The 22155-nt window shown below is 55.8% G+C and overlaps 2 protein-coding genes and 1 long non-coding RNA gene across 7 annotated transcripts in view; 1 reads left to right on the forward strand and 2 right to left on the reverse strand.

Annotated features, from left to right (window-relative positions):
• Positions 1–13278, reverse strand: part of SIK3 (SIK family kinase 3) — a 69495-nt gene extending 56217 nt beyond the window's left edge. For 2 of the 4 annotated variants that reach the window (XM_014273022.3, XM_005495439.4), the window contains exon 1: positions 12997–13278. In XM_014273022.3, coding sequence (XP_014128497.3) covers positions 12997–13191 — 195 coding nt within the window. In that variant the 5' untranslated portion in view covers positions 13192–13278. The remainder of the gene's footprint in view (positions 1–12996) is intronic. The other 2 variants (XM_005495440.4, XM_074527793.1) reach the window with 1 other exon arrangement.
• PAFAH1B2 (platelet activating factor acetylhydrolase 1b catalytic subunit 2) lies at positions 12599–20581 on the forward strand. 2 transcript variants are annotated; one of them, XM_074527808.1, is made up of 6 exons: positions 12599–12739; positions 15161–15248; positions 15715–15804; positions 16546–16662; positions 16884–17006; positions 17563–20581. In XM_074527808.1, the coding sequence occupies exons 2-6, from the start codon at positions 15168–15170 to the stop codon at positions 17839–17841; spliced, it is 690 nt and encodes a 229-aa protein (XP_074383909.1). In that variant the 5' UTR covers positions 12599–12739; positions 15161–15167; the 3' UTR covers positions 17842–20581. The 2 variants fall into 2 exon arrangements, with proteins under 2 accessions (XP_074383909.1, XP_005495493.1); XM_005495436.4 differs by lacking the exon at positions 12599–12739 and adding an exon at positions 13948–14106.
• On the reverse strand, positions 18272–21768 carry LOC141725213 (uncharacterized). The gene is made up of 2 exons (XR_012577061.1): positions 21411–21768; positions 18272–21302 (listed from the first exon to the last, which is right to left on the reverse strand). It is a non-coding gene; the product is annotated as an uncharacterized LOC141725213 (long non-coding RNA).
• Positions 21769–22155: the final 387 nt, after the last annotated feature.

The raw sequence follows: 22155 nt of genomic DNA on the forward strand, positions 1-22155 counted from the left end.
CAGCCAGGAGCCTGCAGAGCGAGGTGCCCTGCTCGGGACAACCCCAGCCAGGTGTACTGCACACGGGTTGGGCTCTGCAGGTCCCCGTGGCTGACAGCTGCCTCCAACTCGAGGTGACTCACTCAAGTCACACATCATAAACACTTCTTACTCCAGCCCTGAATCTGGAGCACAGAGAACTCAAACAAAGCTCCTGTGACACATGCCATTCCTGCAGAGCCGCTCGCAGCCTCTCCTGAAACCAAAGGATCAAAGCAAACAGAGCACTGGAATTGCTGTTCAAGATCTTCAAACACATTTAAGATAAGAAAAAAACACCTAGCAAAAACCAAAAAGCTATCTTAATCACCATTTTAATTGGGAGTTGATACTGCTATTCTAACAAAACCACCGGAGCATCCATATCCCAACACTCAGGTGCAGGGCTGAGGTTTCCAGCAGCGAGGGGCAGGAGGCACCACGGTAGAATGTGCAGAGCAGCCTTTGTTCTGGGACCTGGTGGGGAAAATCATCTGCCAGGCCCAAAGCACCGCTCCCTCCAGGGCGATAGGATCTGACCTCGGAGCACAGGAAGGCAGCTTTGTTCCAGGCAGCAGGGAGGGAAGGCGGCGCTAGCACTGCCACTGCACAAGGGCTGGGACCTGGGAGACCTGCAGGTGGTAAAACAAGAAGCCTTCTGCTGCTGCTCACCTCAGACGAAGCAGCCTCGGCAGAGCTGCTCTTGTTTGGACAAGCACGTTTGCTCTGGTGTCTATTTGAATGATGACTCACTCCAACAAGCCAGGGCACCCTACCACACACAGCCCCGAAGTGCTGACTTAGGGCTTGGGATGCAAATCCGGCAGGAAGCGGCGCTTCCCGACCAGGGCCACGCAGCCTGGTCACTGCTGCCATTGCCCTCCTCCAGTTGCACTCCCAGCCTGGATGACGAATCCAAAGAGAAGATGACAAGAACAAGAAAATTGTATAAAATTTGCTCTTAGAGTGCTTCTGAAGTTACTTTTTCTCTCTTTGAATATTCGTGCTCTGCAAAAGCGACAGCCCAGTTGCAAGTTCCGTGTGTGCCACCCCGTCCCCGTCTCAGGAATGCTGCCCAGCACCCCGTCCCTGGCTTGGAGGCGAGCCCGTGGCCACCCCGCTGGTGGCACTCCTCCAGCCACTTCCACTTTTGTCTCCCCAAGCATGTGAGAGTCACAACCCGTGACGAGCCGGGCAGTAATTGCCGTATCGATTTCGACGTTCCTCTGGCCGGAGCAACGCCTGTAACTGTAAACCATAAACCTTTTAATATCCCGCTCAATTATGGGGAAAACAACTCCTGAGCAGCAGCACGGCGGGAGCATCGCTCAGGGCCCGCTGCTCTGGGGATGGCCAAAGCACACTGAGACTCTGTCAGGGGGACAGAGCACAGACAGCCCTTCCACGTGTCACTGCCACTGCTCCCAAACCTTTTTGTGCTGACCTCACCAAAGAGCTGAAAATGCTGGAACACATGGAATGAGAAGACAGATAAGCCAACGGATGGTGCGCCATCAGAACGTGACTTAGTGCTCGTGCAACCTCTGGGCTGCTCGCAAATCCGAGAGAAAGAGCCCAGGAATTAAGCAACTCTGTCTGGGCACTGTCACACAAGGCAGACTTACAACCTCTCCATTATTTACAAACAGTTTCAGGGAAAGGGAAACAATCAGAGTGACTGTGTGGCCTTTAGAAAACATTCCCATCGACTGCAAAAAGCACAGAATCACAGAGTATCCTGAGTCAGAGGGACCCATGAAGTTCAAATCCTCTCGCTGCATGGGACAAGAATCCCCCTATATGCCTGAGAGCATTCTCCAAACACTCCCTGAGCTCCTGCAGCCTTGGGGCTGTGGGCACTTCCCAAGTCAGGAGCCTTGATGACATAAGAATGAGATCAGTGGAGCACACCTCTAATCCCCAGCTCCAAATCCTGGTGTTGGTCACCTCACCAGCCCTTTCCCCAGGAGAAGGGGCACGTTTGGAGACACTCAGCCTGGAGAAGGCTCCCACCTTGCTCTGTGCAGACCTGACCCGCTTTTGTCTCGCTGTGCTGTGAGCCAGCCGGGCTTTGTTGCCATGGTGAAAGCTCTGACACGTTTAGTTTTCCCACTAATTTCCTGCTGTACTAAAGCAACTGCTGCTCTGCACCTCACTGCCGTGGCACAGCAACAAGGAACCCCAAGAGCCCCAGAAACAGGGGGCAGGTCCAGCCACACGCTGGTCACTGCCAACTGCTCCAGGCAACTTCAGCTACACCTCCTCAATATCCCAAACCCATCTGCCTTTAAGCCCTACAAAAGTTCTAGAGATTTGACCATCACTCAAAAAGGAACTAGACAATTCAGTGATCTCATAATCAGGGGCTGTATCCCACCTTACCTTAAAAGAAGGTGGTGCATTTCAAATCCCAGACTGCAGTCACCAAACCACCCCATTTTCCTTTGGGCTCACATGGAGGGACCGGGTTCATTCCCGACTGTGTCAATGGTAAGTGAAAACAAGGATCCAGTTGTGTCTGTGGAACCAAACTGGGACCAGCAGCACACACACACACGAGGAAAAGCAGAGACTAAGGCCCACACTGTCAGCTGATGACTCAGAAACTGCACAAGCGCCCACTGAGTGGGAAAATACCTATAGTCAGCCTTCACTTGTCATTTTACTGTGTAATGGGAGTCTCAGCTTGGATGAAAAACACATGAATATTTTGTTCTGACTAAGCACAGGTTTCCCCATGTACCTCAGCTCTGCCAGGGCAGTGGGCACACGACACCCACGCTGCAGCAAGGGGGAGGGAGCGACCGAGATTTCCCTCTTCACCAACTCTGCACTTTGTTTCTAACATAAACCAGCTGAATTAACCAGCAGAAAGGAAAAGTCTTTGGATTTTTTTAAAATCTTACACTTCCCAGAGCCACTCAGGGGAAAAACAGCCTCTGTGGAAGCCAAATATTAAAATCCTCGTACAGAGAATGAATCAGAATGATTTTTATTGGTTTCCAATGAGATTGTGCTTGAAAACAAACAGTTGCTGTACGACTGACAACCCCCTCACTGTGTCAGAGAGATGGGAGAACATAGATGGGCTTTGTAGAGCTGAGAACATGTTCCTCCGTGGCTGCTGGGGAGCAGTTCGATTTATTAATGGTACATGTGCAAAGAAATGGAGCACAAGCTAAGCTGTATCATAATCAGCTTGCTGGGGGGGTCCTCCGACCTCCAAAACTGCTGAAAGCGGCCACAGCTGCTGCAGCCTCGGGCTGCAGAGGACACGGCTACAACAAAAGAGCACCATTGTCTGCCGGCCACCTGGGAACAGCAAACCTGCCATAAATCAGGCAGCACACGATGCTTGCTCTGTCCCAGGCAGGGGAGAGGCCAGGACAGTTCCCGGCAGCGGCGGAGGCTCGGTGGGAGCCGGGAAGAGCCGCGCAGGCTGCCCGGAGCCCGTCCATCCGTCCGTCCGTCCGTCCGTCCGTCCGTCAGCGGCACTCCAGCCAGGCTGATAACCTTGACAGAGCCACTTGCGAGATTACAGCCCAAGGATTTCCTACAAGCACATCCAGAGAGGAAGGACTAAGTACCAAGACTAATACTTTTCATCTTTGGCTGCTGCCAGTGCTGTGAGCTTCAACGAAAATTTGGGGCACGCAGAGACATGATTACACTGTCACAGTGACTGACAAAAGCAAACCCTTTCCTGTAGCACTAATTACTTCAGCTGAAAGGGGCACAGACAAACATCTTTAAGAATTTAGACATACACGTGACAAGAGGCATTTTTTCCCCTAGTTTCTTCACTGTCACTGACTGAAGGCTGTATCACAAAAGATCTACCTGGCAAGGGGACCCTGAGCATCAGCACCGCTCCAGACTCCGGCGAGCCTGCAGGAGCAGCACGACACCTGAACAGACTGTATCCTTCCATTCCAGACAGGAACCAGCTCCAATTAGGCTCCGTGCTGCAATTCAGCGTGTTATCTGATCACACTTCACACACACAATGACACACAGCTCATAAACGTACTCCTTCCATTAGGAGCACTTCATGTTGCGAAATGCCACAATTAGTTTTTAGGCATCAGCTTCAGTGCAGCTGCCTTCCCCAACAGCAAGAAGCCTCAGGGCTCTAAAGATGCTGTCCCTGAGAGGGGCCAGAAACACGCCTGGAAGTACCTGATGAGCCTGAACACGGGCAAAAAAACCAGAAACGCTTCAGGTTACATGGCAGCAGATCCCAGAGCCTTAAAAATACCCTTGTGCCCACAGCGTGATGGCCACGGGTCTGTCACACACCCATCCCTGCTATCCTCCATACACATTCCAAAGTTATTCCTGCAATTAAACTCTCTGCACAGACAGAGGTTATGCAGGAAAAGGCACAGCTGAAAGCCAAGACAGCCAAAGAGCCACGACAAGCTGAGACTGACTTGTGTAGGCGAGGAAAAACCTGGAAAAAATGTGTCTTCCCTTCTGCTGCAGAAATCCATGCACACTTCCCCAGCCTTGAAAACACCTCGCTGCATCCCTCTCATTCAGAACTCCTTCCAACAGGACCAACCACATTTTAAAAGTTATTGGAAGGAGACAAGAAACATCCATCTGCTTGCTGAAAGGCAGCAGACGCACACAGCCTCCAAATGCAGACTTTAATTGAAACACTTTAATGCGCTGCCGCGGCCCCGCGCTCTCGCTATTCCCAGCGGTGCCGAGGCGTGTGCTCAGCTAATGGAGCTCTGACAGTCGTCCTGGGCCTGGCTCCCTGTCAAACCACGCTGGCCTCCAGCTCCGGGCCCGCAGTCGCACGCTGATACCCCACAGACTCCTTTTCTTCTAAACCATCTTCCAAATGCACTGTAATTAATGCTCTATAACTGCAGCCGACGCTTTAAGGAGCTGCAGGCAGAGCCAAGCCGTACAGGAGAGTGGCCAACGTCGAGGAGATCCCGAGCTACAATGGCAACACCCCAGTGGGCCGTGGGGAACAGGCACCCCTGCATTGCACAACCCTGGCTCGGGCCAGTCCCTCATCCCTCTGCGCATCGAGGCGTAACTCAACACACACATCACTGCTGTCAGCAGGCCCCAGTTAGGCAGCCAGGGCAGGATTTGGGAAGCTGGTTAGGCTCCCACTGCAGGCCCTGTGAGGACATGGCCACATTCTGTCTGTGGCTCAGCTGACCTGCTGCAGGCTGTGCTGAATCACCCTGTGCACAGGCTGACCCCAGCACGGCATCCAGGCCAGGTGCAGCCCAGCCCGCTGCTGCACCCTGCACTGTGCCACAGCACCAGGTAAACCACAGCCCGCTGCTGCACCCCGCACTGTGCCACAGCACCAGGTAAACCACAGTCTGCTGCTGCACCCTGCACTGTGCCACAGCACCAGGGGAAGGACAGCCTGCTGCTGCACCCTGCACTGTGCCACAGCACCAGGTAAACCACAGCCTGCTGCTGCACCCAGCACTGTGCCACAGCACCAGGTAAACCACAGCCTGCTGCTGCACCCAGCACTGTGCCACAGCACCAGGTAAACCACAGCCTGCTGCTGCACCCTGCACTGTGCCACAGCACCAGGTGAACCACAGCCTGCTGCTGCACCCTGCACTGTGCCACAGCACCAGGTGAACCACAGCCTGCTGCTGCACCCTGCACTGTGCCACAGCACCAGGTGAACCACAGCCTGCTGCTGCACCCTGCACTGTGCCACAGCACCAGGTGAAGCACAGCCCGCTGCTGCACCCTGCATTGTGCCACAGCACCAGGTAAACCACAGCCCGCTGCTGCACCCTGCACTGTGCCACAGCCCCAGGTGCAGCACAGCCCGCTGCTGCATCCTGCACTGTGCCACAGCACCAGGTGAAGCACAGCCCGCTGCTGCACCCTGCACTGTGCCACAGCACCAGGTGAACCACAGCCCGCTGCTGCACCCTGCACTGTGCCACAGCACCAGGTGAACCACAGCCCGCTGCTGCACCCCGCACTGTGCCACAGCACTAGGTGCAGCACAGCCTGCTGCTGCACCCTGCATTGTGCCACAGCACCAGGTGAAGAACACCCTGCACTGTGCCACAGCACGTCTGCTTTCTGTGTCTGCATCCCCACCTTCCTCACCTGCTCCTTCAGACGGGTTCTCAGGAACTGCAGCTCCCAAATCCCACAGGGAGGTTTCCCAGTGCTGTGCTTGCCTCTGACAGCCACCACAAACCCTGCACAGGCAGTCACTCCTGCACACACTGCAGCTGAGGGCACGAGCCAATTGATACCTTCAATACTCATAGTGATACCATTATTTCAATCATTCCATGGCCAAAGCAGCTCTAAGGGGAGCATCTGCACTCTTGCTATGGAGTTATAGCCCCAAGCCCAGCTCCCAGGATAAAGTACCACATCTCGCACAGAGGGATGCTGGAGTCACTCCCAACACACCTGCACTGCACAAGGACCAGCTCCTTCCTGCAGCTCTTCCAAGCTGGAAATTGTCCCCTACATTTGATGCAGAGAAGAAACCAGAAACATCAGCAACATTTCTCTGGGATCAGACCATGCACTCTGCAAGGACCCAAAGCTTCAAGATAACACCCAGCCAGGTCTGACAGCTCCACTGAGATCAGCTCTGCTGCTGCTGCTGTGCTGCCCCAGGATCTCCTGCCCATCCTCTGATGTGCAGAGCAGAGCTCAGCTCGGCTCCCCCCACACACACTGGGCTATTTTTGAGCTCAACGTGTCAGTTCCACTGGCTGTGGGAGTTTGTTTGTGTGGGATAGCATGATTCGACTACTTTGAAAGTTAGCTGAAGCCACATAATTCCCTTTTCATGGAACCCTTTTGATGGCCATTTAGCAGAGAGGGTGAGGTTTAGCCTCAACTAGAGAGACTTGGGGTCAGAATTACTAGAAAAAGACACATAATGACTAATAATGAATCAGCCTTCAGTGGTTTCTTCATGTAAGTGTTAACACAGCATATTAAACCCCTGGCCTGGGATCAGCAGAAAGGCCCTGAATGCATTAAATGAGTACAATGGCTTAACTAGAGAATCCCCAAATTGCTCTGTTTAAACCTGTGCAAGCTCCAAGCCAGTCCAACCTTTGCTGGTGCAGGTTCAGGTAAATGCAGCATCGTGCTGGGGGTGTGCAGAGCACGAGACCCACCGTGGTCACACAGGGAAGTCCCAACTCTCATGAGAATCCTTTCAGCCAGAAAGGAAGGGAGAACTTCCACCACAAACTGTGAATTCTACTCTGCTGGCAATGCTGGAGCAACTTCCCAAAGCTTTACTTTCAAGGGGATAAACACAGAGCTGTTATGCAATCGTCTTGGTGAGAGCAAGAAGGGGCAGCACCCTGCACAGCCACTGCACAGGGCTGATACAGCACCCAGAGAGAGGACAAGGGAAAAAGGAGCTTAGAGCTGCTTCCCTGTGAAAATGTCTAATACCCAAGGAGCCCAGTCTCCCAGCAACACACTGCCATTTCCTTATTTCCCTCTCACGTAATTCCTCCTTCAAACACAAATGAGGAGACAGCTTCTAGAAACCCTCATTAGGCCTCTGCAGCACTCACCAAACCTCTGTGAGACCCTCCTGGGAAAGAGGCACTGATCCCTGTCTGGCGCAGCCCTTCCTCCTCCTCCTGCTCCTGTCCTGCTCTTCCTCACAGGGCAGCCTCTGTACCTGCCCAAAGGTGCCCCCACCTCGCTCATCAGGTGTGGATTGCCTCCTGCTGCAGCAGCTCAGAGCTCTGGGACAGCAAATATTGGAGAGAAAGGGACTCCAGGCAGGAGGGGGGAGGCAGCCGGGTTGAAGAGGTACAGAAGTTGTACCCACCTCACTCCCCAAATAAGTCAAGAGCCACACAGCTGAGAGGTAGGTATTAATTATCCTGGCTCTCTTAGAATATTCTCCCTGCCCAGAAAGGCTCAGGGCACATGCCACAGGCTCCCCAGCTCACCCTGCCCTCTGTCAGCTGGCTCTCCTGTTTCCACCTGTTAGCATCTCAAGAAGCAGCCTGGTCTCCAATTCAATCATGCTCTGGCATTAACATCTTGGTAATCAAATGTTATTTGCTGTAGCAAGAAAAACATTGCAATGAAACATAAAATGTCAGTACTTCAGCCCACAGTTGATACAGGCAATGGCTCTCTGAGGTTTTAGGAAATATTCCCTCTTATCCTCACTGTGGTAACTCTGCTTAGCCAAAGTTCACTTCTAGCTTTCAGGCTTTTGCTAAATCTCCCTACCAAATGAGAACTAAAATACAACTCTCCTGCAGCACACAGGCGAGGAGAACAAAGGCCCTGGGAGCAGCAGGATCATGCTGCCTGAGGAATTAGCCATCCACAGCATCAGCTCTCCTTATGGCCAGGAGAAATAACAAGCAGGACAGGTGAAGCACCACCAAACACTGCAAAAGAGAAGGAAAATGACTGATGAAAGGTGAGCAGGCGTGGGTCATTACAAAACGTGTGGCACCGGTATTGAACAATCCCATCTGACACGAGGCCGATGAGTCAGGGCACGCTGGCACGGGGCTTATCACACGGGCAAGCTGGCTGCAGGGAGCAGCCCTCAGTCAGCCCAGAGCCACGTGCCTCGCCCAGCACGGCCAGGGCAGGACACAGAGCCACCAAGGCTCTCCCACCCTCTGCGCTGAGAGCGCTCTGCATCGGAGCAGGGAAATCCAGGCAAGCCCTGGAGCCCCCGTGCTCAGAGACCAGAGTGTGCCAAGCCAAGCCTGAGACTCCCAGTGTGCCAAACCAAACCAAACCTGAGCACTCCCAGTGTGCCAAACCAAGCCTGAGACTCCCAGTGTGCCAAACCTGAGCACTCCCAGTGTGCCAAACCAAGCCTGAGACTCCCAGTGTGCCAAACCAAGCCTGAGCACTCCCAGTGTGCCAAACCAAACCAAACCTGAGCACTCTCAGTGTGCCAAACCAAGCCTGAGACTCCCAGTGTGCCAAACCAAACCTGAGCACTCCCAGTGTGCCAAACCAAGCCTGAGTGCTCCCAGTGTGCAAAACCAAGCCAAGCCTGAGTGCTCCCAGTGTAACAAACCAAACCAAGTATGAGCACTCCCAGTGTGCCAAGCCAAACCAAACCAAACCAAACCAGAGCATTCCCAGTGTGCCAAACCAAGCCTGAGACTCCCAGTGTGCCAAACCAAGCCCGAGCCCTCAAGAAGCGAAGGCAGCACAGCAGGAAGATCACTGCACTTGGGCAGGAGCCGTGTTCTCCCAGGACTGTCAATCCCATCTCAAGAGGAAGATGGACAAGAAAGTGACTCCTGTCTCCCAGTGAAACACTCCATGACAGCAGGTACACACTGCTCCGTGCCCCAGCTGCATCTCCAGCCACATGGAGTGATGGAAGGGATGGAACCAGGACAGCAGAGAGCTCTCAGCAGTGCCCAGCGACCACAGCGTCCCTCTCTGTCCTCCTCAGCCCCAACAGCTCCTGAAGGCTCAAACACAGCACCCAAAGGGCATGGGAACATAAGGTATGTGCTCCTTGGCACACTCACCAACATTCCCTGACCAGCCCTCCTGAAAAAATGTGGCATTAAAAACAACCCCACCGCCTAAACAGAGCTGGAATTCTAATGAAGTCACTGGGATGATTTATAAATGGAAATTCTGTGGAAAACAATTCATTCAGCAGGTCAGTCTGAAGATTTTTAGCACAGAAACAAGGGTTTCTTGTAGAAGATGAGAAGAGACAAAAGGAAGGTGGACAGAAGGAGGGACGCAGCACGGTATCTATCCTACAGGTGCCCAATTCATCCAGGTCAGAGCAGTGGCTCCAGCTCCTGCCCAGCCATCAGAGCAGCTCTGACAGAGCACAAGAGTCCAACTTTGCATGGGCAGGGACTGAATGTAAATTGCTGCCTTGGTTAATACGTAAATTGCAGACTGTTCCCTCCTATTCCATCAGCTCCAGCGGAGACAATTATGAATACAGGCCTCCTGCCCTTTGGGATGATTAACATTCCCCTTCCTCAGTGTCCCCAGCACTGCTGACCCACATTCAGCTCCTGAAATGCAGTTCTATGTAAACTGCAACGTTGGGTGTCAGCAGAACGTGCCAGCCCAGCTGGGCCGGGCACTCTGCTCCTCTCTCTAAACAAATGCAGTGCTCAACTTCCCAAGGGCCAGGAAAATCTCAGCCCATTAGGATCAGGACCCAACTACCCTCTGCTTCCCTTTTCAGGGAAAAGGGGACACAAGCCAGGAATGCTCTGGCTGTTATCTCGAGCTGTCATGTCAAAGTCCACTTGACCTGGTAAATGTCCGTCAGAAAGGAAAACAGGATCCAAACCCATCCCAGCCCACCTCTAACCCCGGGCTCAGCAGTGGGCACCAGCCCACACCGTCACTAATTCCACCTTCTGGAAAAGGCCCCAGATCACGGGTACACCATTTCCAAGCTCACACAGACACTCAGAGCAGAATTCCGTCTGAGACGGTGCAGGAGTCCTTCCCAAGGAGGGGCCGTGCCGAGCAAACCCGCTTTTCTCTAAGAGAATGTGACACGGGGTCAAGTTTGTGCAGGGATTTGGTGGCTATATTTGAGCTGCCCGGTTCTCTTACGCAGCTACTACTGGGAGAGCAGGAGCACCTCGGGCAGGGGCTGCCAGCTCAGGCAGCAACCGGGCTGCGCCTGCGTTGCGTGATCAAAGAATTCTTTCAGATGCCTAAATGGGACCATTTTGCCAAGGTTTCGCTCACTTCCAAGTTGTTTCCATTAAGTCAAAGCGTTAAAAGTGTAACTGTGATGAAGACAAGCTCGCAGTAGCATTATTTTGTATTTCTGCTGCCAGTCAAAAACGCTTCCCCATAAGGATTTGGCTTTTCCAATGCATTTACATCAACACCTCCCCTCTAATCTCATGAGTCCCAGAGCCTGAACCAGGCAGCTCCTTTCTCCTTCCCCACTCCTCTCCCAGAGCCAACAGCAACAGCTCTGTCAGAGAAGGAAAAGTACTGAACCCAAGTGCTCAGGGTCTGCAAGCAGAATCCAATCCATTCACTCGCACTCCTCTCCAGAGGCTGGGATTTGAAAGGAAACCTGACCTCGGACTTAAGAAAGCTTCCAGGTCAAGTTTCAGCTCCAAGCTATCCCAGCTCAGCTGAACAGATGGCAGTTGTTCCAGCACAGGTATTTCCCCGGGCTCGGGGAGCCCCCGGAGTTCAGAGGGACAGGGACTGGATCTCCTGCATGCAGGGAACGTGCTGCAGGTCAAACCCGCTGCTCCAGAGCCCCCAGCACCTCACCATCCCACCAGAACGCTGCTTCCTGAACTCCACAGCCCACCCTCAGTCACTCCAGGGCACTGGGAATGAGTGTACACTGCTGTAAAGCAAAGCTTTCCAAGCTCAGTGTCCCCTTCCATCACCCAAAGCCAACGTGCAAAACCCTTGGACCTGTAAACTCGGAACACAATTTCCAGACAAAATCTGTGTGTGTACTCTGCCGTTCTTCAGACAAAATCAACTATTCCTGCACAAAAATGGTCTCTGATTTGGTGTTTTGCAAACTTCAGAGTCAGCACCACTGAGAAGAAACCTTGACCCAAGGATGAGTCTGGAAACAGGAAGAGGAAAGCAGCTTGGAGCTACATCCCTCCTTTTCCAGGAGTGATCTCCATGCAGAGGGGCCAGTGCCCTGCACTTGGGGCACCTGAACCCATCACCCCGTTTCTCTCAGCAAGGTTCACGTTCATCATGGGGAGAACACCTCAAGTGCAGGTTCAATTGTGGCACCGAGCACTTGCAGGCACAAAACAGCCGTCAGGGCAGGCAAATACAGCCCAGCTCTGAAAAGAACTGTCCAGGAGGTGTTATAACCGATGTTTAAATAGCCCCTGAAATTAATTTCACTTTATTATCCGGGCAAGGAGCCAGAGCTCCAACAAACCAAGGCGATGGCGGATTTCTCCTCCTGTTTCAAAACAATGCTGCTCCTGGAACTGAGAGAGGGGCAACCCCAGAAATTGACAAAGGCGTAATTCGTGCAAGTGACAGAGGGACAACCCTGGGAATTGACAGGGGACAACCCCAGGCATTGACAGAGGGGCAATGTCTGAAATTGTGACAGGGGGGCAACCCCGGGAATTGATAGGGGGGCAACCTCAGAAAGTGACAGAGGGATAACCCCAGGAACTGACAGAGGGACAACCCTGGGAATTGACAGAGGGATAACCCCAGGACCTGACTGAGGAACAACGCCAGGAACTGACAGAGGGACAATGCCAGGAACTGACAGAGGGACACCCCAAGGAACTGACAGAGGGACAAGGCCAGCCAGCACCATCCTCTCTGCAGCGCTTGCAGGAGCCAGCGCGGAGCCAAGAGCAGCAGGGCAGGCGCAGGGCTATGGTTCGGGCCTGCCTGCTGCCTGCCCGTGCCAGCCCCGCTCCTGCCGCAGCTCCGGGGCCATCCCGGGCTGGCACTGCTGCATGCAGCACCGCGAGCCGTGCCCGGGAGCCCGGTGTCACCGGCACCACCGGGAGCACAGCGCGGTTCCTCACGGATCTCCTGCCGCGCTCCGGGGCTCGCCCGTGCCGGGATCCACCCGGATCTGCCGCCGTGTTCCGGGGCTCACCTGGCAGCGCGGCCGTACCTGCATCCACCGCTCCCTCGGGAGGCCCTTCCTTCCTCGCGCTGCTCCCTGCGCTTTCCCACGGCCCTGAAGGCTCGGCCACGATCGATTCCCACCGTCCCGGTAAGGAACGACCTGTCTCCCACCTGGCCCCCGCGTCCCCCCGGCTGGCCGGGAGCATCCCCGGGTACCGCGGGAGCATCCCCCCGCTCCACCTCCACGTTATCCCGGAGCCACGGGACCCGCGGGGACACCCGTGTCACCCGTGACAGCGGCCCCGCGCCCCGGCAGCGCCCGCCCGGGGCAGGGGGGGCTCGGGGCCGCTCCCCGCTCGCTCGCCGCTCACCGGGCCGGCGCCGCGACCCCCGCGGGGGACTCACCTTGGCGCGGGTCACCAGGTGCGTGGCGAGCTTCACCACGGCGAAGTTGCCCTTGCCGATGGTGCGCTCGATCTCGTAGTAGCCGATGCGGGCGGGCCCGGGGGGCCGCGGGGGCGGCGGGGCCGGGGAGAGCCGGGGGGCCGCGGGGGGAGCCCCCGCTCCGCCGCCTCCTCCCGCCGCAGCCGCCGCCGCCATCTTGTCGCGCGGAGCGAACCCCCCCGCGGGGCTGCGGCACCGCGTGAGCTCATCCGCGGGGGGGCGCCGGGGGGCGGGCGGCTGCCATGGCGACGGGGGCGGTGCTCTGACGTCACCGCTCGCGTCACGGGTGCGCGGCCCGCGGAGGGCGCCGCCGCGCGGCGGAGAGGGGAGAGAGCAAGGAGCGTGCTGCGGGTTTGGGGAGAAAGCCGCGGGAAATGGGAAACTTGCCGCGCGTGACGTCACGCCATCAGGGACGGCCACACCCCCCCGGTCACATACACCTGGACACGCGTCATCTCGGGAGCAGAATGACGTCACGGAGAGGGGCTGCGGCGGGCGGTGGGTGCTGCGGTTTTGGGGAGAAACCAGTGAGATATGGGAGATGAGTCTGACGTCACTCTCCAGTGGGGATAGCTGAATGATGTCAAGGTGAGACCGCCCCATCTGGTGCATCCCAGGGGCCAGGGAGCTGCTTCTGTTTTGGAGCAGAACCCACTGTAATCGGAAACTTGTTCTTGTGACATCACTCCTTAAAGGGACATCAGGGACCCCGCACATGCAGGGCAGAATGACGTTAGGGTGCGTTAGAATGACATCACGGCGAGGGGCGGGAGGTGCCGTGGTTTTAGGGTGAAACACACAATAAACAGGAAAATGTTTCCTCGTGCCATCACTCCATCAGGGAGCGACTCCATCACCCCGCCCAGGCTGGCGCTTCGCCTCGGCGCAGCGTGACGTCACGGGAGCGCCGCAGTGACGTCACGGCGGGGAGGGCGGGAGTTCCGCGGGCGCGGGGCGGAAGCGGCGGCCGGGGCGCGCGCGGGGAAGCGGAAGCGGAAGCGGCGCAGGCGCGGGGCCGAGCGGAGGGGACGCGCCCGCCATGGAGTCGCGGGGGAAGGAGCCGCAGCCGCCGTGAGTGCGGGGGCACCGCGGGGCGGGGCGGCGCCGGTCCGCCAGCACCGCCGGGGAGCGGGACAGCGGGAGGAGGAAGGGGAGGGGGCTGCGGGGGGAACCCGCCCTGCTCAGCCCGGCCCAGCCCAGCCCGGCCCGGCCCGGCCCAGCCCAGCGCGGGGGGCTGCGAGCGGCGGCCGCGGGAAGCATCGCCCCGCTGCTCTTCCCGCTGTACATCCTCCGGGATGTGCGAGGATGATGAAGGGCTGGAGCATCTCTGTGATAGGGAGATGATGCGGAGCTGGGCCTGGTCAGCCTGGAGAAAGGAATCCCATCGATCCGCACAGATTTCCCCAGGGAGCGCCACAGGATAGCTCCAAGCTCTCATTAGTGATGCCTAGCAGCAGGACAAGGAGCAGGGGCCATAAACTAAAATACAAATTTCTACTCAATGTGGGGAGGAAATTCTTTCCCTGGGGGGGCGGCAGAGCACTGGAACAGCTGCCCAGGAGATGGGGATCTCCCTCTCTGGACATTCCAACCCACCTGGATGCATTCCTGTGTCACCTGCTCCAGGTGGCCCTACCTTGGCAGGGGAGTTGGACTGGATGATCTCCAGAGACCCCTCCTGATCTGTAATGGTTTGGGATTCTGGGATCAATGGGATCAATCCACCACGCTGCTCTGCTCCCAGAGCCAGATTATCCACCTGGACTGTGCAGCTCAGCAGCTGTAAGCTGGATCCCTGGGCGCTAATAGGGACTTATCCTGGGAGTCAGCCGTGGTTGCTGAGCTGTTAAAGCCTCGTGGCTCAGGTGTGGGGCTGCAGAGCATCCTTGAGCTGAGCTTTGTTCTCTGTGCTGGGGCATCCATCGGGGCCTGGCTCCAGGGGAATGTGTGCTGCAGAGTCACTCTGGCATGGAGCAACATCCGTGCTGCTGTTCCCAGCCAGCTGCCAGCAGGCACAGCAGCAGGAGCAGGCAGGAGTTGTGTGCAGCGGATTCCTGCAGCCCTTTGGCAGCCCTGCTGCTGTGGGAGCTGCTGGAGCAGAGGCTGTGAGCTGTTCTTCCCACAGGAACAGGATGGGCATGGGAGACTCCAACCCGGCAGCAGTCCCACACGCCGCCGAGGACATTCAGGGAGATGACAGGTGGATGTCACAGGTAAGGCTGGCAGGGGGATCCTCCTTTCTGAGGGGTGTTGGGCCAGGCCACACTGGGCACCCCGAGATCACAACAGCCTGGAGCTGGCAGCTGTCACACCTGTGTGTCCTTGGAGCATCTTTCTGATGAGGAGTGACTGCAGGAGCTGAGCTGGGTTACTCCTGAGAAGACTGACAGGGGATCCCATCAATCCACACAAAATCTCCAGAAGATGGGGCCTGACTCAGCTCAGTGATGCTCGGTGACAGGACAAGGAGCAATCGCCATGAACTAAGCCATGCCAAGTTCTATCCTCAAGGGGTTGTGGAGCTGGGAGCAGTGTCCAGCAGCTCAGGGGTTAATGCCAGCAGGGCTGCTGGAGGCCATGGCAGGGGGAGCTGGCAGGGCAGCTGTCCCTGTGCTGCAGTAGGGGTGGATGCCCTGGGGCAGCGTCACCTGGAGCTCACCTTGTCGCTCTCTTTGGCAGCACAATCGGTTTGTCCTGGACTGCAAGGACAAGGAGCCCGACGTGCTCTTCGTGGGGGACTCCATGGTGCAGTTGCTACAGCAGTACGAGGTAGGGATGGAGGGAGGGAGGGTTGGAGCCATTGGAGCATCCCTCTCTAACCCAGTGGCTGATCATGTGTAACACTGATGACTTCCACTGTTCCCATTTTCACTGCTGTCTCCTGAGGCCCTCCTGCCCTGCTTCCTGAACTCCCCAGGGCCTGGACACTGCTTTACCTGGCTGCTTTTGCCTCCCGGCCTCCTGAGGGCCATGGAGTTCCCTGTTGCTGTACCTGGCATGGCCAGCACACACTTAGCCTGTAGAATTCAGGGTGCCAGGGGCATTGTTCCACTGGTACCTCCCTAAAATTACTGAGGGGAAGAAGAGTTCTCTTCTGCCGTGGTGGCAGCTGAGCAGCTTTGTTCTGCAAGAGCTGCTTCCCTTTGTTCTAGTTTTGTTACCTGGGGATGAGAAGGATTTAATCAGGTCATAGACTCCTTCTTCAAAGGCCCTGTGCTCAGGGACACCGTGATCTGCAATAGATCAGTGCTCTGGGGCTCTGATGAGTGCAGCAAATCACTGCTCCAGAGATCTTTCCTTCCTTTGTGCCAGGTCTGAGAGCTTGAACCTCAGCAGCTCCATCTCTCCTGACTCCACATAAAACCCGGTTCTTGTCCAGGTGCCCTTTGTGGAGAGAGTTTTCAGAGCAGGGCTCGTGGCTGCCCTCAGTGACCCTGAGGACCCCGTGTGGTGTCTCTGCCTCACAGGCAGGATGCTGCTCTGAAGCAGCACGTTGGTTTCTGCTTGCAGATCTGGCGAGAGCTCTTCTCACCGCTCCATGCACTGAACTTTGGGATTGGAGGAGACACCACAGGCCATGTTCTATGGAGACTGAAGAACGGTGAACTGGAGAACATTAAACCCAAGGTACGAGCTGCAGAGCTTGTGAGGTATCCAGGTGTGCAGTGAAGGTCACCTGTGCCTTCCCTGAGGGCAGTGGGCAGTGCCAGCCCCAGGGCTGAACTCTTGAGCCTGACTGTCCCTACAGCCCTCTGGCCACACATGGTGTTCATGCAGGGATTTCAGGGTCATCACCCCTGTTACCACTTGGCTCTGGAAAAGCTGCAAACATCTTTCTCTCCTTGCAGGTCATTGTTGTTTGGGTTGGAACAAATAACCACGAAAACACAGCAGAAGAAGTGGCAGGGGGAATCGAGGCCATCGTGCGCCTGATAAACACCCAGCAGCCACAGGCCAAAGTGATTGTGCTGGTACGTCCCTGCTCCCTGGGCTGTGCTCTGCCTTACTGGGAGTCACTGGTGGTGCTGGGAGGGCAGTCCCCTGATCTGCCCTCTGCTGTGTGCCTCCCCTCACTGCTTGGCATTGCAGGAGCCCTCCTTTGGCCATTCCAGAGCTGGGTGGACTCATTCCCAGTAACTATCCCATTTATTAATGTTAATGTTTCCCCTGTGAGGGGAAAATAGGTGCCCAAGTCCCAGCTGGCATTGGGAATCCTAGTTGGCTTCTGTGTCCTAAGGAAGCTGCTGCCCGTCTTGCTGAGGAGCTGAAAGTGTATGGAAAGAGCACAAGCTGGTACATTTAAAAAATAAAAGAAAGCAGTTTCCCTGCCAGTCAGTGCTTAGAGCTCATCTGGCTCCTTCACTTGCATTTCACATTAGGCCTGAATGAACAAATTCCAATTGAAGGGATGATTTCCTCTTGTCACAGACATCCTAAACCTTGACAGGCAGCCCAAATTGGAAGGGCAAGCAGGGCTCCTGATGCCATCAGAGCATCAAAGCTCTTTTCTGCCTCCTCTCGTGCCAGGGCCTGCTACCTCGTGGAGAGAAGCCAAACCCGCTGCGGCAGAAGAACGCCAAGGTGAACCATCTGCTGAAAGCCTCTCTGCCCAAACTGCCCAACGTGCAGCTGCTGGACGTGGACGTGGGCTTCGTGCACTCGGATGGCACCATCTCCTACCACGACATGTTCGACTTCCTGCACCTGACGGGCGGGGGCTACGCCAAGGTCTGCAAGCCCCTCCACGAACTGATCATGCAGCTGCTGGAGGAGACCCCCGAGGAGAAACGAGCTGCCCTGGCCTGAGGCGCTGCTGTCAGCGTGGAGAGCATCATCCAGCCCATCAGATCAGTTCTGTCACTGGCACTACAGAATCCTTCTTTCTTAAAGCACTTTCCATTGTAGAATGTTACCGGATGTCCGTACCTAGTGTTTTGAGGGGGAAGGCTATGTTTAACTGGTCTTGTACATACGAGGGCCGGCTGGGTTGGTTTTATTGCAGGAGGAAATTAGCTGAAGAAGAGTTTTACTTTTAAACCATTCCTCATTTGAAACGAGAACAGGACTGTCACTCTGTGCCCCTCTCATGTCTTGTTGCCCCGTGGTTGTCCTAGACCCCCTGTAGCCTGTCCGACAGCCCGCTCCTGGCTCACCGTTCCTGGCTGCAGCTCTGTGCTCTGTGTATTTGCCTGGGAACAAGAATCACATTCCACTTGCAAAAGCCAGAACAGATGCATTTTTCCAAACTCGGTTCCACCTTTTAGGCGGTTTGGGGTTTTTTTGTTTGGGGTTTTTTTTTGTTTGTTTGTTTGTTGTTTGTTTGTTTTACTGAGGGGGGTTAAATCACACGTGTTGCTTTCTCACTCCTTTCTGAAGCAGCTTGAAACTGGAATTCAGAAATTCAAAGAAGCAAACAGTTACCTGAACTCGTGTAACACTCCCCAGTGCTTGTCTTGTGCTCGTTTCCCCAGTCCTGCTAGCGGGGGCACCTTCCCTTCCTCCCACGCAGCCCTGCTGGGAATGCTCCCACGTGGGTGCTGCTGCTGGCCCCTGCTCCTGCTGCCCGTGATGTTGCTGGCTTTTAGCAGTTGCTCAGTGTAGGATTTTAATGATCCAGTAATTGGCAGTCACTTCCTCACTCCTCTGGAACTGACAGACATCCCTCTGAGATGCCCAGGCTCTTTGCAGGTTTTTTCTATTTTTTTATTAAGTATGACTGTTACATCCTTTTTTTTTCTAAAGCAAACCCACGTGAAGAGCCCCTGGCTGCAAGGCCTAAATCACTCTGAAGCTTTACAGATCCCAAGGTGTATATTTCCTTATCACTACTGGTTTACTTGTATAAAGATTTTATTTGAGCAACTATGGCCTCTTAGAGTAAAAGTGGAGTTAAGGTGTAGCTTCTCCTGCTCCAGACACTGCTCCTCACCTCGAGCAAGGGAGCCAGAGGGGCAGGTGCCCTCCTAAAGGGCTGTGGCTCAGTGGGGTTTTGGTTTGGTTTGTAGTTCAGAGGGCTGGTTGTAGCAAAAGAACTTTTCATTTCAAACTCAGAGCTTCTCTTCCAGAAAGAAGCGGATTGGAGCTGAGAGGCAGAGCCCTAGATGAATTGATAACTTGCAAATAACCTATTTTAAACCAAATCTGTTCCTCCCTGCCTTACCTGCTGGAGCTGGAGCTCAGTGGTGCCACGCTGGGTTTGTGCTTCCCGTGGGATGCCAGGCAGGTAATCCTGGGAGGAACAGAGAGCTTCACTCCGTGCTCCAAGGGAGGGTTCAGGTGTCAGGTGGCTTTGCTGAAGCCCACAGGTACTGTACATAGTCTGTCTGCCCTTTGCTGTGGCCAAGGGCTGGTGTGTAACTCTGACCTAGCGTTGAGGAATCCCCTAACGTCCCACCTCATCCCCCTCCTCCTGTAGGTTTGATCATAGCAGGATTCCTGCCTGGATTGCATGCATAGTGTGTGTTTTGTTTCCAGTATATGTGATCTACACACAGATGAAGGAAAGGTGAAGCATTCCCCTGGCCAGGATCAGACACAGGGAGCTGCAGAGTGCCATGGGAGAGGAGGGATCACATCCTACCCCCATGATCAGACCAGGGTGCTGCTCCCTGGAGCCCCACAGCCTTGCAGGGCAGGCTTTGAGAGAGCACTGCTCGTGCTTCCCATAAGCTTTGGTTGGAAATATTGGGGAGGGCAAGTGGAAAATCAAAGGTTCAAAGTACAGTGCAGTGGAGAGTTCTGGGGAAGGGTTTATCCCATCCCCAGCCCCCTCAGGGAGCTGGGATAAAACCCATTCTTGCTCCCTGAGAGTTTTCCATCTCCAGGCTTGTGAGACAAGGCCGTGTGCTAGTTTAATCTCTGCATCCCTGCTCCCTTCCCTCCCTGCTGCTGCTGCTGCGTTTGGCTGAAGAGATGCTAACCAGGAATGTACTCTGCAGTAAAGCTCTGCCTGCTCAGCACCCTGTGCTCGCTGTGAGCCAGCCCCGTGGGCAGGGTGCCGAGTGGCCCGGGCAATTTGGCAGGCTCTGGCCTCACCAGGGAGGCTCTGCTGGCTCTGCTTAGGCTTGGCTTGCTGAGGTGCCGTGCTCTGTGCTGGTTCAGTGCTCTCGGCTCTGCTTGTTGCTGCCTGGCAGGAAACTGCCCTGCTCACCTGAGAGGTGTGGTGGGCAAGAGGGGCTCTGCCTCTGCTCACCCCGTGCTGAAATCCGAGTGCCTCCTGTGAGAAAAATTCAGCTCCAGCTCTGGATGTCCCTCGGGACGGGGCTGGGCTGGAGTTGTGGCCTCCTCTGAGTGAGCGTGTCCAGTTTTGTGTTTATGCAGCAGAGAGGAAAACAAACAAAAGATGTGAAATGACAGAGTCTTGTGAGGTGCTGGGGGAGGGTGAGGCAGGAGCAGGGAGGCCCCCATACCTCCCCTCGCTGCCCACCCGCTGCCCCCAGCCTTCCCCGGGACACAACCTTTGTGATTCTGCTTTGGCAAAAATGCATCGGCTGGTAGAAGTCACTGTTAGTGCATATTTCAATATAAATGTCAATGTTTCACCCACCGTGTCGCAGCCTGTGTGTGTGTGTGTGTGTGCCCAGCCGTCTCCTGCCCTGTCCTGGTCACTCCTGGAGCTCTCCACGGGGCCGGGCAGGCGCTGCCAAAGCTCCCTCTGGGAGTTGTGCTCAGCCAGATCCTTGCTCCTCGTTTAATTCCTGCTGTTTTTGGGGCTGGTTTTGTCTGTTTTTCCTCCTTTCCCCGTGCAGATCTGGGTGCTGCACCCACACCTGCGAGCATGGTGCTGCAGGTGAAGGGGACTGGTTTATTTTGGCCCTCGACAGGACATCGGCCTGTGTTGGATTCCTGAGAGATTGATCTCAAACGGCCCTGGAACAAACAGGGAATGCACATCCCCACACAATCCTGCTCACAGCCATCCTGCAAGAGGCAACTCGAGTTCCACCAGGGCCGAGGAGTCGGCTGGAATTCTGCTTCTCTTCCCGCATGTCTGTCCCTGAGGTTGTCCCATCTGCCGCCAGCGCCACCACCTGCACCTGGAGGCCATGGGCAGACTGGCCGAGCTGTGGGATCCTCAGGGACAGGAGGGCCCGGAGAAATAAAGTGCACAATAGCAGCAGAGCCTTGTCTCGTGGCGTTTGTCCCCTGGAGCAGAGCAGGAAGCTGGCAGCGGTCCTGGATGTCAGAGCCAGCCCAGGAAGTGGCTCTGAGTGAGGTGACACAGGGCTGAGCCCCTTCTGAGGGGGATTTTAAATCAAAACCCCCAGCTGCAGGCAAATAAAATGGGATAGAAAGGTCACAGAGCTGTTGGAGAGAGGCCTGGAAGCAGGAGGCTCAGCAACAGCTGGAACTGGGGGGTGTTTTGGGAGACTCACCAAAAATGCAGCGTGGCATCACTCCTGCTTCCCCCAAGCATGGGAAAACTCCCAAGTTACTTTGAATTATTCCATCTCTGGTGGTGAAGGGTGCAACAAACGGGAGAGGCTGCAGGAACCCTGGTAGGAATCCAGAGAGCAGCAGGAGAAAGGGATGGGGCAGACCCAGCCCTTCTCTGACAGGATTCTTCCATGTCCTCATGGACTTTAGGGGCAGGGAGGCCGGGTGAGGGGTTTGGGTGGGTGTTTGGGGTGCTGCATGGCAGCTGGGCTTCCCTGTTGGGGCAGGGGCTCCATATGGGGTCTCTATGGAGCAGGGGCTATACAGGACAAGGCTGCCCTATAGCATTCTATATGGGGCAGGGCTTTTTCTGTGGGGTTCCACAGGATCCCATATGGAGCAGGGGCTCCCCTTTGGAGCCGGGATCCTGTATGGCCATGGGGCTCCCCTATAGAGCAGGGCTGCCCCTGTGTGGTCCCATGTGGAGCAGGGCTCCCTTACGGGGTTTTATATGGGACAGGGGCTGCCCTGTAGGACAGGGCATCCCCTGTGTGGTTCCCTATGGAGCCGGGATTCCCCGGTGGGGTCGCGCACGGAGCTCGGTGCTCCGGGACGGGGGTTCCCGGCCGGGCCGGTCCCCTCGGGCTCAGGTCGGTCTTCCCGGGCTCAGGACGGTCCCCCCGGGTTCAGGCCGGTCCCCCGGGTTCGGCCCGGTCCCCAAAGCTCGGGCCGGTCCCCAAAGCT

This window comes from Zonotrichia albicollis, chromosome 27 (genome assembly GCF_047830755.1).
Source record: "Zonotrichia albicollis isolate bZonAlb1 chromosome 27, bZonAlb1.hap1, whole genome shotgun sequence".
In the NCBI taxonomy this organism is placed as follows: domain Eukaryota; kingdom Metazoa; phylum Chordata; class Aves; order Passeriformes; family Passerellidae; genus Zonotrichia; species Zonotrichia albicollis.

Bases quoted from the DNA above. Each gene is read 5' to 3' on its own strand.
- PAFAH1B2 (XM_005495436.4), top strand. From the start codon at position 14,075: ATGGAGTCGCGGGGGAAGGAGCCGCAGCCGCC. The intron at 14,107-15,160 runs GTGAGTGCGGGG...TTCTTCCCACAG, and splicing joins GGGAAGGAGCCGCAGCCGCC to GAACAGGATGGGCATGGGAG. The intron at 15,805-16,545 runs GTAGGGATGGAG...TTCTGCTTGCAG, and splicing joins AGTTGCTACAGCAGTACGAG to ATCTGGCGAGAGCTCTTCTC.